General features: G+C 40.6%; 1 protein-coding gene across 6 annotated transcripts in view; it reads right to left on the reverse strand.

The window, feature by feature from the left end:
* Positions 1 to 8,806: 8,806 nt before the first annotated feature.
* Positions 8,807 to 18,827, reverse strand: part of LOC135476839 (protein phosphatase Slingshot homolog 1-like) — a 78,295-nt gene continuing 68,274 nt past the window's right edge. For all 6 annotated transcript variants that reach the window (XM_064756979.1, XM_064756976.1, XM_064756977.1 and 3 more), the window contains 3 exons: positions 17,191 to 18,232; positions 13,624 to 13,979; positions 8,807 to 12,557 (listed from right to left, as the gene is read on the reverse strand). In XM_064756979.1, coding sequence (XP_064613049.1) covers positions 11,011 to 12,557; positions 13,624 to 13,979; positions 17,191 to 18,232 — 2,945 coding nt within the window. In that variant the 3' untranslated portion in view covers positions 8,807 to 11,010. The remainder of the gene's footprint in view (positions 12,558 to 13,623; positions 13,980 to 17,190; positions 18,233 to 18,827) is intronic.

Here is an 18,827-nt window from a genome sequence, read left to right on the forward strand (position 1 = left end):
GGGCAGAGATATAGTGGGTGGGGATATAGTGGGCAGGGATATCGTGGGTAGAGATACAGTGGGTGGAGGAATAGTAAACACGGATATAGTGGGTAGAGATATAGTGGGCAGGGATATAGTAGGTGGGACAGTGCGGGTATAAATTCAGTATACAAAGTCACCGATGTCTTTATTACGGTCTCGCTAATGCGATTGTAGATCAGTAACAAGAGATTAACAATCCAAGAATAACTACTATTAGATCGAATTACCGATATGAGATCAATACTCTACGATTATACAGTTCTTTCAAACGTTGACCCTGTTCTTTACAGCACATTTGATTGATTCGTATCCATGTGGTTTGTTTTTTTCCTTCCAGGTATACGTGCTGATTGTTAGAGAACTCCTTACGTGAGGTCCACTAAAATGCACTCAGAAATCGATGTTAAATAAAGCATTATGTGTGGTGCAAAAGGTCCTGGACTCTTCACAGTCGACAGTGTGTAATGATTGACCTCCAGTGGTCGGTGATCCGATTTTAAAGGCAATTAAGTCAACATAATAACGATAATCGGGTTTAATACGAGTAACTTAGATCCCTGTGTGTTCAGTAAGGCGTGAGCTTATCTACAACGCTGGGTATTGGTCGCGCTTATTTCCATGTTCACTGCCTTACAATCAGCTACCTAACACGCCCGAGCTTTGTCTGGGGCAGAACGCAACAAGCCTTTCGGGCAATTTTCTCATGAAATTGGTAGCCGTAAGAAATGAATAATGCTACAGGAGGATAAGTAAGTTTGTACAAAGATGTACTGACTGTAAGCAGACTTACGATCTAGATTGTTTTGCGACAAAAATGGCAAGATTGAGATTTACAAAGTCAGAAGAAAAATGATAAGCATGCAGTCAATTTTGGAGTTTTCCACAACAATATTGGTAGGGCAACAATTATAACAGCAACCGCCGATTCCACAACAGCCGAAACAGCCGATTCCACAACAGCCGAAACAGCCGATCCCACAACAGCCGAAACAGCCGATCCTACAACAGCCGAAACAGCCGATTCCACAACAGCCGAAACAGCCGATTCCACAACAGCCGAAACAGCCGATTCCACAACAGTAACAAGAGCAGCAATCATGAGTACGACGAAATCGGAAAAGTTACCAGCAGTGTACTCGGGACTCAGTCCTAGGGGAGCACCCGGTGTCTATCGTCACGCGATTCGGACCCGATTCTGGCCTAAGACCTGGTCCCAGGACACACAGTCTGCGTCTTCAGGTACTTTGTTCATCCAGTCTCCCAAAGACAGGTCTTCTGACTTCCGACAAGAGCTGTGGTCGTATCAAGGCGAGAATCGAGGGGCGTCGAGATCTGGTACCCACCAATTACCACAGATACCTTACAGGTAGGCATGTGGATTAATTACTTAATCAATGATTGACTGATTGATTTATTTATTTACTTGACAGGTGTTTTACGCCGTACTCTCTATATATGTATTTCACTTATACCACGGCGGCCAGCATTTATTATGGTGAGAGGAAACCGGTCATGCAGGGCCAGGGGATACCCACGGCCATCCGCAAGTTCCTGGCAAACCTTCCCGCGTACGACCGAGAGGAAGCCTGCATGAACTGGTTGTTCTCAGGTTTCGTAGAACCATATGCCAACGGGAAACGCATTCCGCCCAAAGTGATTGCCCTTCCTGTTCAATCGTGTCTTTTCGATGACTCTTTGTGCACAAATGTGTACTTAGTGACCCATATAATGCAGCAGAATGCCATTGGTATTCGTCGCTTCGAGCATGTCGGAGGGATGTACGTGATGGGGGCCAGAAGAGGGTGTGGTACACTCACACAGAAATGATACCTGACAAACTTTTAGGATAAATGCAACTTGTATTTTGTGGGGAGGAGGGAGGAGTGGAGAATTGATGAAAGGCTAAAGAATTGCATTTGTCCAGTACGCGGCTAGGGTGCCTTTGTCCAGATTGGTTAATTAATGAGTATAAGCATACATGAAGGAAATTTGAAGAAGTGTATAGTTCATAAAGGGAAAATCCCATTTCATATTCACTCTGAAACCTCGTTCACACGGGCAGAGTTAAGCTGGTTTAAATCCGAAAGTGGCATTGAGCCAGTTTGACGTCGCTCGTGTGAGCCCAAAGCGGGGGCATTTAATCCGGTTTATTTGCCCCAGCTAGCAACGTGGCTTTAAGCCAATTTCAGGTCTTGAGCCGGTTTACCTGTGCCGTGTGAACAGTAACTGGATTAAATTCCCCGGATACGTGGAGGTCACGATAACTTTGCAATTACTAAACCGGTTTAAATGTGACAGTGTTAACGGGCAAATCCCTGAACTGGCTTAAAATCGACTTGGCCACATGGTCCTGTGAACGCACGCATTTTTACAACTGGCTTAGATTTAAACCGGCTCAGATTTAATCCGGATGAAATTTTGCCCGTGTGAACGGGGTATAAAACACACACAAAAAGATGTATACATGCATGCATTACAAAGGAGAAAAAGTCATCGGTTTTCAATCAAGAATTTGTAGGTACTCCATCACAAAATCCAGAAATTAAAATGAGATTTGGATCTCAAAGTCCTAAATACAGTCCAAGTACAACAAAAGTAATAGAGTACAATATTCAATATTTTAACTCCAAGAAGGTGCCAGAGTATTAATGCATATACCTCCCCTTAATCCAGATTAAATGGGGATTTCAGTTGTTAGACACAAATCGGATGAGCTTTTTTCTTCATCAGTCTATTGTTCATTTTTAGGTTTCGATCCAGCTTTGAGTTTGACGGACAAGAATCTGAGAGGGCAGATGGGTCTCAGCCGACGGAAGGAAAGAATCTGCCAAACATACATCCGTCGACTAAGCAATGCAGGCGACGTCAGAACTTAGAATCTCAGTTAGAATCCAGCGCCAGCATCACCCATGTCATTACGTCGGTGGAGAAAGAAAACGCTTTGACCCACTCAAAGACGAACACGCCAGACTTATCCATCCAATCAATCCGAAACCATAAAAGCAGAGATGCAAAAGCGATAAGCAACGTTGAATTTCAAAGTAAAAACGTCATGGCACCAAAGTCGAATACCGCCAGTCGACCTATAAACGTCCAACAGATGACGTCAACGTTGTTTCGAGACAGCCACTCGCTTTACGTACCAAAGATGATCAACGTCACTTCAACACGGTTCGGTGCCCTGAGACGTTTTAAGAGTGAAGAGCGGTTAGCTGCAGATGCGAGGAAACGGTTGCAGTGGGAAGCTGAGCGTTATTTGGGTAAACTACCTGGGCAACCACAGGAGTCAGACGGAAGGGCTCTGATTTCTATCGTTGGGAAGCTGCCTACTGTGCGTAAAGGCATGTTCAAGACGCTCCAAACATTACAAAAAGAAAAATACTGCGGTGAAAAACACGCAGACGTAAGTCAATCTAAAGCCTTAGAAGGCTTAATGTTAGGGCCGGAGGAAGAGAATGTAACAATACCAAGTGACCATATCGCACATCCGGGTATTCAAGAAGAGCATCCAGGAAACACAAAAAACTCGGAAAAATTGACGAACGAGGTAATTGCCAAACAGGGTGGAAAGACCGCGGATGGAGCAGCATTAGCACTTGATCGCCATTTACAAGGTCACCACCTGAAACTGAATCCTCCAAAAATGCACACTTCCGGAAAAGGATCTGATGGAAGTCCAACTGATGCGAAAAAGGCGAAAACAGAAAATACCAAGCAAAGTGAAAACACTCCCGACGAAGAACAAAATATTTCGGACGAAAGGAAAGAAAATAAGCCTCAGGAATTACGTCAGTTGTCCAAAGAACCCACAGATGATTTAAAGCAGAATGTTAAACGGGTCCAAAACACCACTGACACCAGTGCGATCATCGACTCGGGTGGCTACAGTGCTTTCGCGCGAACTTCACCACACACTTCCGAGCAAAAGACTTCAGAAAAGGGAGATAACAACATTGACTCAGCCGAAAATACTGAAGAGGACTTTACAGTACACGTTAGTCATACTCAGTTCGGGAATTCTAAATGCTATCCAAAGTTTTCATCTGATGATTTTTCGCCGGAGAAAAATGGCGCCTTGAAGTCCCCGAGGAAACTATCAAAACTGAAAAAACGGATTTAATTCCGTTTTGATCTGGTTGGATTTGCCATAGTTTACAGAGTTGATCTTTGAACATGGGCCAATCACTTAAGGAGGGTCCACCTGGGTGGAAAAGGACATTGACTTTTCGCGGAATGTGAATTTGCGCTTATTAATTTAAATGAATGGTGTTTTTAGTTAGTCAGTCTAGGATTCTCTTCAATCTGTCAGGGGCCTGCGTGGCAGATTTGGTTAGCGCGCTAGCGCAGTGTAATGACCCAGGAGACTCTCACCTAAGCGGTCGCTGTGAGTTCAATCCCAGCTCATGTTGGCACCCTCCCCGGCCGTCCGTGGGAAGGTCTCCCAGCGGCCTGCGGATGGTCTTGGGTTTCCCCCGGGCTGTGTCCGGTTTCCTCCCACCATAATGCTGGCCGCCGTCGTATAAGTGAAATATTCTGGAGTACAGCGTGAAATACCAATCAAATAAATAAATAAATGTTCAATCAGTCATCCGGTTTATGGGTGAGGAAAAGAGAATATCCTAAATAAACAACCGCCCTTCGTAAGGTACCGTACATACCTGCGTTAGAGCCTCAGACAAATCAGCGACAGCTGGATTCCAGCCTGCGACCCGGTGGAATCATCCTATAAATAAATAACTGAAGTGTATGATGCGATGGCATTTAAATCACTTCTTGCCTAAACTCGATGGAGCATTGTGTCTGTTTCTGTTCGTATTCAAGTTTCCTTTCGAACTATACTTCCTTGGGTTCACACTAAAAGTACACCTTGGGTTCACACTAAAAGCCCACCTTGGGTTCACACTAAAAGCCCACCATGGGTTCACACTAAAAGTCCACCTTGGGTTCACACTAAAAGTCCACCTTGGGTTCACACTAAAAGCCCACCTTGGGTTCACACTAAAAGCCCACCTTGGGTTCACACTAAAAGCCCACCGTGGGTTCACACTAAAAATCCACCTTGGGCTCACACTAAAAGTCAACCTTGGGTTCACACTAAAAGCCCACCTTGGGCTCACACTAAAAGTACACCTTGGGTTCACACTAAAAGCCCACCATGGGTTCACACTAAAAGTCCAGCGTGGGTTCACACTAAAAGTCCACCGTGGGTTCACACTAAAAGCCCACCTTGGGTTCACACTAAAAGCCCACCATGGGTTCACACTAAAAGTCCACCATGGGCTCACATTAAAAGTCCACAGTGGGTTTACACTAAAAGTCCACCTTGGGTTCACACTAAAAGCCCACCTTGGATTCACACTAAAAGCCCACCTTGGGCTCACACTAAAAAGCCCACCTAGGGTTCACACTAAAAGCCCACCTTGGGTTCACATTAAAAGTCCACCGTGGGTTCACACTAAAAGTCCACCGTGGGTTCACACTAAAAGTCCACCGTGGGTTCATACTAAAAGTCCACCGTGGGCTTACACCAAAAGCCCACCTTGGGTTCACATTAAAACCAACTCTGGGCTCACACTAAAAGCCAAGCTATTCATGATATCCTTGTACCTCTTCCAGATGTAACTGGTTGTTACTCGGGACAACAACTCACTCGCCTCTGGTCTGGTACGGTAATTAAAGTAAATTCAACTTGCATGTGGTTTTGAGAGGCTTCCCCTCACTCGATATAACCTAAAGGACCTCCTATGGTAGGCGGGGAATCGAACCAGGTGCAAGAAACTGTGCATCTCAAGAAGCCAAAATGGCCATAGCTCTGAGTGACAGCTACTGACACACTCGTGATGCTACTTCTTTTTCAGATCTCTTTTACTCTTCTTTTCCTGTTGTATGGTAAGCATGCGACATACACTAAAGCAAAGTATAGATCATAAAATCGAAAATTGGTTTGCTCCAGTCCCAGTGAAATGTCTTCTTTTTTTTGCGCTAGACACTGCAGAGTTGGCAAAATCACTGCACGACAAATGTAATTTTGTGAAACATTATTGAGTATGCAGTTATACAACAATCAATTAAATACATACGTAGCAAATGTTCAGCCTTATACGTCCGGGGGCCTCCGTGGATCAGTTGGTTATCGCGCTAGCGCAGTGTAATGACCCAAGAGACCCTGTGAGTTCAAGTCCAGGTCATGCTGGCTTCCTCTCCGGCCGTACGAGGGAAGGTCTTGCAGCAACCTGCGGATGGTCGTGGGTTCCTCCGGTTTCCTCCGACTATAATACTGGTCGCCGTCGTATAAATGAAACATTTTTACGGCATAAAACACCAAAATAAATAAATTATACTTCCGCTACGCATAACATGTTAATGATAGCTAAACGACCACATATGACTCAACTTGCATGTGGTTTGATTCTCGTATGATTTCGCTATAGTTGCCACAGTTTACGTAATACCGATACTTACCCATTCTAATTCATTATAACACTTATTTAATGCAAGACAGCCTAGATCTTTTCCCACACAAAAAGTATGTTGACAAAGGGAAAAAAAGAACAACAAAGATTCGAACTTTCTCGAGACGCAACCTGTTCTCCATAGTGTCTTCGTTAGTTCACTGTAGTATGAAGGATGCCTGACAGATTATGCCCGAAATACGAATATTAAACTTGCCAAAATATGACAAACTGACCACATAACCATAACGAAACTTTGACAGCGCGTAGAAATACACACATGAAAGTTTCAGTAAAGATATTTTTCTTCTTAACGTTGATCTTCATATTGTAAATTAAAGACAAAGGGCCTCATTTTAAAGAAAAATTGGCGTTTTTGACTGAGAGCGCATTTTTGGCAGTTTGTTACTAAGCAACCATCATTTGTAGCCATAAAACTTTTACGGGTGATTCGACCAAGTTTAACACTTATGATTTGGAAATTTATAGAACTGTCCTGGGATTTGGAAATTCGCACTTTCTAATTTTACCTCGGGGGCCGATTCTCCGCCTTACCGTATCAGGTCTTTTCAGAACGGGAAGCAAAAGTTGAAATTCGTAACTCTCAGTTCGCCAGGCTAACTCTATCCACTTGTAGAGGGACACGAAAAAGAAAATTAACTATGATTTAAACTAGGTAATATTTACAGTTCTGTTTTTAATGTAAGTGTCGCGAAAGATATGTATATGATATATAGGGCGTCATTCGCGTGTATTCATCGATATAGCTGCTCTATTTACAGTGGCGTCAGAAGCAGTACGGCCGGTACGGTCATGGCCGTATCACTTTTCATCAAAAAGAAAAATGAAAAAAAAAAAAAGAAATCCAATAAATCAAATGTAACGTTGAACCAATTTAATGGTGCTCAACATAATGAAGGCCCATGCACACACATGTGGGCTGCACGTTGTTAACCACATGTAACTAGAATGGATCTAAGTGAAGAATAAAAACCACGTGAAAGGATTTTAGGGCATCCCCTGCCGTCTAGCATCCTAAAGCTAATTATTTACTTGGGGGTTTACGCTGTACTCAAGAATATTACTTAGACGACAGCTTCCAGCATTATGGTGGGAGGAAACCAGTCTGAGCCCGGGGGAAACCCACAGCCCCCATTAATATTCATCAATGACGAAAAAATATGCATAAAATAGAGCGGTCAATGAGAAATATACAATATGCCCAAAACATGACAAACTTTTCCCCACATTTCTTGCCTTATCTTTCTTCCTTTTCCTAAAAAACCATACTCTTCGTTTTATATTACCGTTTCATGTATCCTTTAAGACTTTAGCCTGGATTAACATAAACGAATTAACATTCATTTATTTATTTAGATGTGGTTGGTGTTTTACGCCACACTCAGGATTATTTATTTATGTGCTTGGTGTTTTACGCCATACTCAAGATAATTTATTTATGTGATTAGTGTTTTACTCTGCACTCAAGATTATTTATGTGCTTGGTGTTTTACGCCATACTCAAGATTATTTATGTGATGGGGTTTTACGCCGTACTCAAGATTATTTATTTATGTGCTTGGTGTTTTACGCCATACTCAAGATAATTTATTTATGTGATTAGTGTTTTACTCTGCACTCAAGATTATTTATTTATGTGCTTGGTGTTTCACGCCATACTCAAGATAATTTATTTATGTGATTAGTGTTTTACTCTGCACTCAAGATTATTTATTTATGTGCTTGGTGTTTTACGCCATACTCAAGATAATTTATTTGTGATTAGTGTTTTACTCTGCACTCAAGATTATTTATTTATGTGCTTGGTGTTTTACGCCATACTCAAGATAATTTATTTATGTGATTAGTGTTTTACTCTGCACTCAAGATTATTATTTATGTGCTTGGTGTTTTACGCCATGCTCAAGATAATTTATTTATGTGATTAGTGTTGTACTCTGCACTCAAGATTATTTATTTATGTGCTTGGTGTTTCACGCCATACTCAAGATTATTTATGTGATGGGGTTTTACGCCATACTCAAGATTATTTATTTATGTGACTGGTGTTTTACGATATACTCAAGATTATTTCCGTTATACAACGGCGGCCAGCATTTTGGTGGACGCTACCGGATTGCAATACACTCTTGAACACCTTACCCTTAGGTTATACTGACGTTAAGATGAATGTCTCATGTACCTTCGCTCATGGGCTGAAACAGCAGCCCTCGGGCAAGACAAAAACACTTGATTAATAACATATACTGCATGTCAGTGTCTGAATATAACAAAGAAATGATTATTCTTTTTTTTATAAGCAAGTCATTTATTCAGAACAGTTGAAAGACAAGTTTTAGAGGATTTCATCATCTAACATGTACACGTCAAAAATGTACATATCAAACATGTACACTTCAGAAATGTACACATGAAAAATGTACAAATTTAACAAGGACACTGTACACATCAAAAATGTACACACAAGTTTTGCTGAGAAATGAGCACTATTCCATGTCGACCTTTGCAATAAAAATGTTCATCTTTATAAAAAAAAAAAAAACAAACAGAACAGCGGCTGTACAAAATGGGATACATGATGTCTTCATGAGAAAATTTGTTGTACACAATATATACAGCTTCATATCTTTCTTTTCCACAGTTCTTTACAATGACATTGTTCATCATTAATCACACTGAGACAGACGCTGGACACATAATAAGCACCACAGAAATGATGAAACACTATTTTCTCTTCATGTTTAAAAAAGAATAAAGTTTTTCTCCACAGGTTTGATTGAAGAAGATTATTTGTTTTTTGGTTGAGATGACAAAATGAAAATGAACAAGGCAGCAGAAACACGATGTTTATGCGAAGAAGAAACAAATTATAATACAAAACGAGAAAACTTTGTGCGACTTCACGACCAAGTTAAACAAAACCAAAAAAATAGCAGACAAAGAGTAGGTAAATAAAAGGTTTAGGATTGATTACAGTGTCAGAAAAAGATTCAATGATATATTGATTGGCAACTTTCACTTTCATTTTGAAAATGGGACCTGAACACAAATTGAGACACACATGGGATTGTCGTGCAGGCTAATGGGCACAAATTACTACATACAAACTTCATACCCAATCATGCAGCCATTTTCCAAGATTTTATATTACACACAATTACTATCATTAACTCGGTATTGTCATGCCATTGACATTTTTCAAATAATCTGAAGAAAAAGATTCAACAAAACATCAATAGAACTATACAGATTAAGACATTGTGATTTTAAATATATGTAGAACAGATTCAGGAAATGTTCCATGGACATATTTCTTTACATAGACACGATTGTGGGGGGTGGGGGGTGCGGGGTGGGGGGCACGAAGGTCAAGTAATTGATATGGAACTACTCTACCCACCATAAAGATGAAGAATATTCACCCTTTCTCCAGAAAATATTTTGCTTTTCATTTCCTGTGCAATTTGTCTTTAATTTTAAAATTTTACTAAAAAACTGAAACGTCCCCCCCCCCCATCCCAACTAAAGTGAAAAACTGGACTAAACCCTAATTTTCCAGATAGGATCTGGTCCCATTAAACAACTCCTTTTTTGAAGGATGGCCTTCTGAAAAAACAAAACACAATGCCAAGCAGATCGATGAAAAAGTGGAAATGCAAGTGATGGAAAATAACTCACCACATGACGTAAATTACATTTCCACTTCCTCCTAGGAGAGAGTTTCTATGACAACCAACAAAATTTTACACCCGGTATTGAAGCAAAACAGAACTAAGGGACACTTGGTCGCAAAGTGCCTTTCAACAGTACAAATAAACTTCAAAAAACTGAAACAAAACAGTAAACAGTAACTTTTTTTTTTAATAATGAATAAATAGAAAATTCCCATTTCTTCTAACATTTATTAATCTCTCAAAAGGCAAATCTAAAATAGCAATAAAATATAACTACTCTCAAACAAATAAAGCCAGTTTATCACTAAAAGTCCTTCTCTACCTTGATGAGAACACGTTGTTGAAGTACGATTGTGGATGTGCCAATGGTTGCCATGAGCAGCAGAAAAAGTTCTATCACATGACCACAACTCTGCAACGTGTACAAAGCCAGCGCTTTTAAAAAGACCAAGCTTAAAACTCTACACAGAGAAACTGTTTGATGACAATTTATAGAAAAATACTCCGGAGACAAAACTTATGCGTATCAAAATATGATGACGAAAATAATACATGATGTGGATGCACATAGATCCTTATGACCCTTTAGCAGTTAAGGAGTCAGCGTTGAAGTACAAAATGGCGCAAGATGCACACAGACACACAGACAAGCACACTGAGACAAGCTCATGGTACCAAAGTTCAAACACATATGGGCACAAAATTAAACAGAGACGGGTTCCAATGTTTACTGGTTTTTTAAAACCCAAGTCTTAAAAGTTTGCAGCAGATTAGGAATAATTAAGTCTGTGCCCAAAAAAGGGCTTTCTTCCCTTAATTTGGGCACAGGTTAGTAATGGTTACATTGTGCTATGCTGCCAGCCTAGCTTTGCCAGCGGGTGAGTTTTTCCTTCCAGCCGCCTGACCTTCCTGCCATCCAGACTAAAGCTTTGCCCCACCTCTGTCGGGAGATATCGATGTGGGCTGCCTGAGGCGCCACTTAGAGCGCTAAGGGAATGGATGGTATGGCGATTCCTGGGAGTGGATGACGTAAGAGTTCCCAGAGTACAACTTGAGGTGACAATGACAGACTTGGGCCGCAGTTTAGCAGACCCTTCTCTTAATGGAGCAACATCCTCTTCAGCGGTGTCAGAAGTGGGATTTTCAGCTTGCGGTTGAGACTCTTTGTTTTCATCGTCATCTTGGGGCAGTGATGCTGCATCGCTTACTCTATGCAATGTCCACAAGTCTTCCAATGAGCTGCTTCGTCTAAAAGCTAAGGGTGATTGATCACTATTTGGAGGCATAGCCTCCGGTGAAAGTCTTTGTTGTTGTTGATGGTGTTTTGAGGGTGAAGAAAATACAGAATCCCCTGAATCAGATCCTGGTGAGGCAGTGATTGCAGCGGTAGAGTTATCTTTAGAGTCAACTACTTTCTTACTATCTTCTGTAGCGACTTCAAACTTTCCCACCAAGTTCTTCACAAGGTGGTCTTCAATAGCTTCAAGCCCATCAATCGGCAACTCATCACAAGGAGACCCTATCCGCAGAACTTCCCCATGTTTCTGCTCTCTATCTTCTTGCTGATCCACCACCAGAGGCAGGAACACAGGTTTCGTCACTGTTCCCGTTTTCCTCTTCACAACTCCAGCTTCTGAATCGCCATTCAATGAAAACTGACCTGCAACGGACGAGTTTGAAGGCTCTTCCACATCTTCTGTCTTTTTTGGAAAAGACAGCCTAGACGCAGCAGTGTCCACTTTTGGTGGAGACGATGCGTGAACACAACCCCTTGAAAGCTCCTGATCCTTCTCAATTATCACAATCCGTTCCCAAAATGACTTGGTTTTAACCTTGGACTTACGTTCAATAGTTCTCACAATCTGTTTCACGTTGCTTACATTTTCAGCTGTGTCACCCTGGTCGTCGTCTATTTTCAGTGGCTGGTTCAGTAAAGCAGAGCCAATCTCCCTTATCAGGAACAGTGTCTGTTTGTCCAGACGGATACTCTTGGGTCGTTCGCCAGATGTTTCATCTGAGGCACACTTGGAGAATGAGTTTGTGACCCGTTCTCTCTGGCAGGTATCACTTCCACGCTTCACATCAATAATGCCTTTTGCAGCATGAACTTCTTTCGCACCACCTTGAACCAAAAGAGATGAGGCCTTTTCTGGGAGAACGATTTCTATCTTGCTACCAACAGATTTACTATCAGCTTCTAAACCACCTGAGCCCTGGTCTATCTGAGGAGGGTTTTCTCCGCGGGTTATCTCCCTTGGTGTGACCTGGACTGTTGGTTTACTGCTGGATTCAGGGGTCTCTACATATGCCCCCTGCAGTTTATCATCAATGTCTGAAGATGGACTCTTTGTGCGCTGGTCAACCTCTACGTTCAAATTCTCAAAATCTACAAAAAAAAAAACAGAACAGAGAGTAAAAAGTTTGTGCGAATATTCACAGAAGTTCCAACACTGAATTCCAGAAAGATGAAATTAATTCTCTAGGGAGTTACAAATCATACGAAGTGCCAGAACCAAGTCACATGCCAGCCATTAGCTACAAAAAAAAATTACATGAAAATGTATGAACTGTGAATGACAGCAAGTTCTCTCAGACAAATTCTATATTCTGTGGCTTACACGAGAAAGTTCATTTCTGTTTACGTTCTAAGTTCCCAGTGCACTTATTACCAAATTCATATTTATATATTTATATCTATATGCAGATGTACTGTTGCGCAATCCAAAATAGTAAAAAAAAAAAAAATTTTTTTTTGTCTTAAGTCTGCTTCTGATAAAACAACAACACAATGAACTCAAACTTTAGTGAAAATTCCTGGCAAGCTCTTTCAAACTTGTCAACAACTAATTAGGGATTAACCAACAGATATCGCAGAATTTGCGCACAGTTGTTGATGGCATGTTATTTTAATCTGTATAAGCTATCATCACAAAACTGCTGGAATAATAAGGTTGATAAAGTGTTTGGCACCTAAAACTGTGCACTATGATATAAACTGAACAGAACTCTTTGACACTTGCCAAAACTGCTTTTTTAAAAAATGTTGGGAACAAAAACAAAATGATTGACATAAATGCTTATGTGGGTTCATTTCACACATTCATGGCTCAGAGCCGTCTCAAGCGATGCAGTACTAGAAATACTGTTTCTTTTGTAAGAGGACGAATGGACATTCAAAAACAATCTCGTTTTTGAGAATTTTTAAGCAGAAAAAAAAAAAAAAAAAGAAATCAGCATGTTCTTGACTGATTTTGGCTGATAGCATGATTCACAAGAAAGGTTTAATAAAGAAAAATGTTGTTTTTGCTCTACAAAGATAGCAAAAGAAGGCAGTCCCTTGTTTTTCAATTAGAACCAGATGATTTTTTCCCCTTCTGTCTTTTGTCACAGAATAACACACCTGTTAAACAAGATAACAGAAAATGTTGTTGCTTCCTGAGTTTCTTGTTTACCTTTGGCATGTCGTCGTACCATACCGAGAGCCAAGGGTACTTCCTCGTTGCCATACTTGAAAACCTGAACGGGGAGTTCCTCCAGCGCAACCCCAGAGTCTGCATCTCCCAACATCAGCTCCTTTCTGGCCTTCGATCCCGATCCAGTAGTAAACAGCGATGGTGTCGTCCCTCCCGCATCAGGACTCATACACGGTGACAAGATGGGTGTGCAAGTTTTCCTACGATCAGACGAGCGTAGCTTCTTCGATTTAGAGCTGCTGTTGTTCACCTTCAGACTAGATGACCTCTGAACTGGTTTTACTACTGGATCAAGGTCACTGAAGCTAGTTTCAATCCATTCCCTAGGAGTTGGCCTGCGAATGAAGAAAGTGTGGGAAGATGCAGTCATGCTGTGAAGGTTAGTTAAGAAATAGGTTGTGCATTTAACATAGTTAGACAGGACTGAAATACGTGAGAAGAATATTAATATTATTCCAGTCAGGGTTTGGTAAAAAGAGAATGTCTGCAATAAACAGAAATTTCAAAAGTCATATTTGGTTGCATTAAAAAGCTTCAATTCACAAAAATACTCTAAAACGTGGACAAGCATTGAAATAATTTCCTTTTTCAGCTTTTGACATGAATTATTAACTGATTTCACAGGTGTTTTAAGTCATACTAAACCATATTTACTTATATGATGACTTTCATGCAGGTGGAGAAAACTGAGTAGGGTCCATAGCAAACCACTACACCTCATAACTACACATATACCTGACAACACTTTTCACTTTCACTTCATTTTCACTTTTTCACAATCTTTAGAAATTTGTAAATACGGACCATATGGAATAGTACAGCTATGTATACCCCAAACCAGCTCTAGTGTTTAATCACAGGGTAGATTCAAATGACTTAAATGATATGATACAATGTAGCAATATAAAATATCACTGGCATTGCAAAAAAAAAAGAGATAAAATGATTAAAACTGTGTGAGAATGCTTTCTCACCCCCAAGGTATGTGCAATGCTGGCCAACAATACACTGAGTTAATGATATTAAAAAAACAAAAGAAGTTAATTTAACAAGTTAACAAAGTAAGAAAGAAAGAATTCTGATAAAATGCTGATGAAACAATTCTGTTTCTAAGCTATAATGTTAGAAACACACACAAACAAAAAAAACACAATGCAGTTTTAGCCTACTTAGAGTTACTTTTGCATGCAGCTCATTAGAACAAACTACATAAATTTTGCTCAAAAATTAAGAAATGCAAATACCAAAATCTGGTACCAATTTAACAGATGGTACCAAACAAAAAGTGTTTGACAGACATAAATGTGCTCTTGGGTAACCACAGTAAAGCGTCAAGCTGAATCAATTCTCTTATATTAGATTAGATTAGATTATATTAGATTAGATTATTTGAATACTTGAAGGAAAAAAAAAAATCCAAAGCAGATATTACAATAATTTTTCTCACATAATTTAGGACACAACTGCTGAATTTTTTCACGGCACTGATCTTTATCATTCTTGAAATAACACAGTTTTGGTTTTATCATTCACTGATACATTTCACTGATGCTTAATGTCGCTTTTAAAGTTTTAATATTGAAGCACATGTATTTACGTTAATAATAGAAATTTTCTGCAACTTTACAAGAATCCACTTAATGATTCTTTTGTGTGAAGGTACTTGAATTCTCCGGTACTTGGATTATCTCCTTTTTTCGAGAAGACCATTGTATTTTTTTACACATTTTGTTCTTTGAGCATGCGCGTCTTGTGAGTATGCGCATCTTGTGAGTATACGCATCTTGTGAGTATGGCCATCTTGTGAGTACGCGCGTCTTGTGAGTATACGCATCTTGTGAGTATACGCATCTTGTGAGTACGCGCTTCTTGTGAGTACGCGCGTCTTGTGAGTATACGCGTCTTGTGAGTATACGCATCTTGTGAGTATGCGTGTCCTGTGTAGCAAATCTTGAATCTTTACATAAAGGATACAAATACAAAGACAATGAGCGAAAACTGAACCAAGGAGCCAATCAACTACCAGAACATTACGAACTACACGTGGTCACCAAATACTCCGTACAACCCATCAACTGAACGACATGACATCACATGTCTACACTGCACTGAACTCTAAACTCATCACTGTCATGTTACAGCAGAGCTACTGTAGCACTAGGGTGGAGAACGCTGGGGAACTCTAAAATGTAAAGAATGTCGTGCGCAAGTCAAATCTCATGCAACAGAAACGGAGAGCTTGTACCTGTGTTTGTACGATGGCTGAATGTTATGTGAATCTGAAAGAAGATTTATGTCAAGGTGAAAGAAAAAAAAATAACCCCGCAAAGTACAAACTCAATGTTACTGAAGAATATTTTTGGTATATGTAAGTATATAAAACTCTTCAGACTGCTACACTGATGAAAATAAAAAAGAAGGATGAAAGAAAAAGCTTGGTAAGCAGACAGGTCATCTAATCCACTCACTGTGATTTTTTAACAGCCTACCGAGAACACGACTGCTCTCTTTTGATAAAAAACATCTATCTGTGGACTGATGTTCATTAAATACTCAGAGAATTCAATATCAGGAGAATTATCACTTCTCTGTAGAGCTATAACATGACAATAAAATAAGATAAACAGAAATTCAGTCAAATGCCCAGTATAGAATAGACACTTGTTTTGGAGAGTCAGTTGCATCACAGCAAAGATCATATTTTTAATGATGGCTCTATATGATGTGTAATCCCTGCACGTGCTCGAGGGGATTAGTCCAGGCAGAAAGAAGGATGTGAACGCACCCGAGTTCTATTTTTTTCGCTTTCTTCTCCCATAAGTGTTTCTTTTATTAGGAAGCTATCTAGTGAATCTAGAATCAACATTTTCATTGTTGTTCATCGAAATTTTTTATAACTGACAATGAAAATGGTGTACGGTTTCTGTCCAATGTCTCGGCCACCTTGTGAATTCTTCCTACAAGATTTTAGACAAAAGACAGTGAATTTGAGAAGTTTCTGAGAATGTTCGTAATCAGAGGGTGTGGTTTGGAAGCTTGATGAATGACTGGGGGTATTCTACTGGACTTTAACAGTCTTTAATATCATTACAAACCTTGGAGAATTTCGTATAACCAAATTACCTGGAATCTGGCATGGTTCTCGTGTTGCTAAAAGCTTAAAACACAACAGCAACAATACTTGTTGTTCAAAATGACAACATCAGTGAATTTGCAATGGTGTATTCGTTTCAGGTGAGAAAGCTACTTTGATTTTTTGTCACATCCCACGGGTCTCAAGGTACGACTCCGAGGGAATCATTGTACACATGTGCCAGGTTCTTGAAACAAAATTTGTTGTTGTTATATTTAAATGTTATATTTAAACGTACTAATCATTCAGACAGACTTTCTACCACTCTGCCATACCTCGGGATAATGCAAGGATTTGTGAGACTACGTGATGAACACTTTGTCTACCCCATGTGATCTAAGAAAAAGTATTTTTTTTTTTTCCTTTTGCTACAAAAGAGTTACAAAGGGCAGCAAGCTGCTTGATTAACTCACCTCTGTTTCTCTTCGATCTCCTGCTTGGTCCGTTGCACTATTCCTACAGGTAGAGGGATATCCTCGATCTCGTACACCGAGGCTGGCCGGGTGCGGCCTAATTCCCCTGAGGTCTCCCCGCTGGATGTGGTCAACATTTCCAAGGACTGAGGCGTACTTGAAGCCCGGGAGTTGCCGCCAGGTACAATTAAATAACTGTTAGAGTAAGAGGTCTGTGGAGTCTGCATGTTGTCTTGAAGCGTGTTTTCCGGTTGGAGTTCTAAAGTCTTTGGTGGATCACCTATCCCCGTTTGCTCAGTATCACCGCTCTCCGGGCCAGTGCTGCGGATTCTGTGCTCAAAGTCTTCAAGCTGTTTTTTAACAGTGCCTGGATTCCAGGGGATAGCCTCTTTGGCATAGTGCTCACGTATACCACTGTATGGTTTACAGCTGCTGTCCTGTTCGTGCCACGGTGTTGGTGACGGATCTACAAGAGTGGGCTCTGATTCTACAGCATTAAGACGTTGCTGAGCTGCGCAGAGACAACTGTTGTCCTCTGCATTTTCAGGGTCAGCCTGGTAAGCGTTAGTGACATATGTTGCGAATTTTGGTATAGTGTTGTCATCTGTTATTATTTCAGGAATATCTTTCCCTTGAGGAACTTCTGCAACCGGTGTGTCTGGAGAGGATTCTTTAATCCAACTGCTATCGTCCCGTACTTTAAACATATATGGCGTGCTCGTACTGTTCCAAGAACTGCCTAACATCCCTGTCTGGGATGGTTGCGGAAGGAAGGAGTTATCTCCCTTGGGACTACCGAGCGGGCTGGCAAATGGTGACACCCTCCGGACATTTTGAGCCTTTGAGGCCTCAGGGCAGTGAAGATCCAGCTCAAACTGTGGTGTATTGTCATCGTTTTTCACAGTCTTTGGTGAGGGAATGTCTGGCAATGACATCTCCACGGAGTCAGTACTTCGAGAACTCAACTCCACGTCTGCCTCTTCTCCACCCAGTTGGAAGATCGGGATGCCGCCTGCATGCTCGAGACCCTCATCCGTCATGGCTGCCAATGTGAGAAAAATTTATTTATTTATTTGATTGGTGTTTTACGCCCTGCACAAGGATAAATCACTGATGCGACAACAGCCATCATTATGGTGGAAGCTAGACATTGGGCAACCAACATGAGAAAAAGACAGTATATATCGATCACTAATTTTCTCTTAATACTTCCTAGCTAGTCGATATTGTAATCAAAGACTGATCCAACTACGCAGTGGGAGCCAAATGTGCATCGCAACGTTACTCCTTTGGCGCGACTTACATGAGTATCTTACTGGAAAAGTTTCATCACCAAAAATAATGTTTGCTTGGAAAGAAGGGTGGTATGTTACTGGAAAAGTTTCATCACCAAGAATAATGTTTGCTTGGAAAGAAGGGTGGTATGTTACTGGAAAAGTTTCATCACCAAGAATAATGTTTGCTTGGAAAGAAGGGTGGTATCTTACTGGAAAAGTTTCATCACGAAAAATAATGTTTGACTGGAAAGAATGGTGGTATCTTACTGGAAAAGTTTCATCACCAAAAATAATGTCTGATTGGACAGAAGGGTGGTATCTTACTGGAAAGGTTTCATCACCAAAAATAAGGTTATGACC

The sequence above is a fragment of the Liolophura sinensis genome, chromosome 10 (genome assembly GCF_032854445.1).
Source record: "Liolophura sinensis isolate JHLJ2023 chromosome 10, CUHK_Ljap_v2, whole genome shotgun sequence".
Lineage (NCBI taxonomy): Eukaryota > Metazoa > Mollusca > Polyplacophora > Chitonida > Chitonidae > Liolophura > Liolophura sinensis.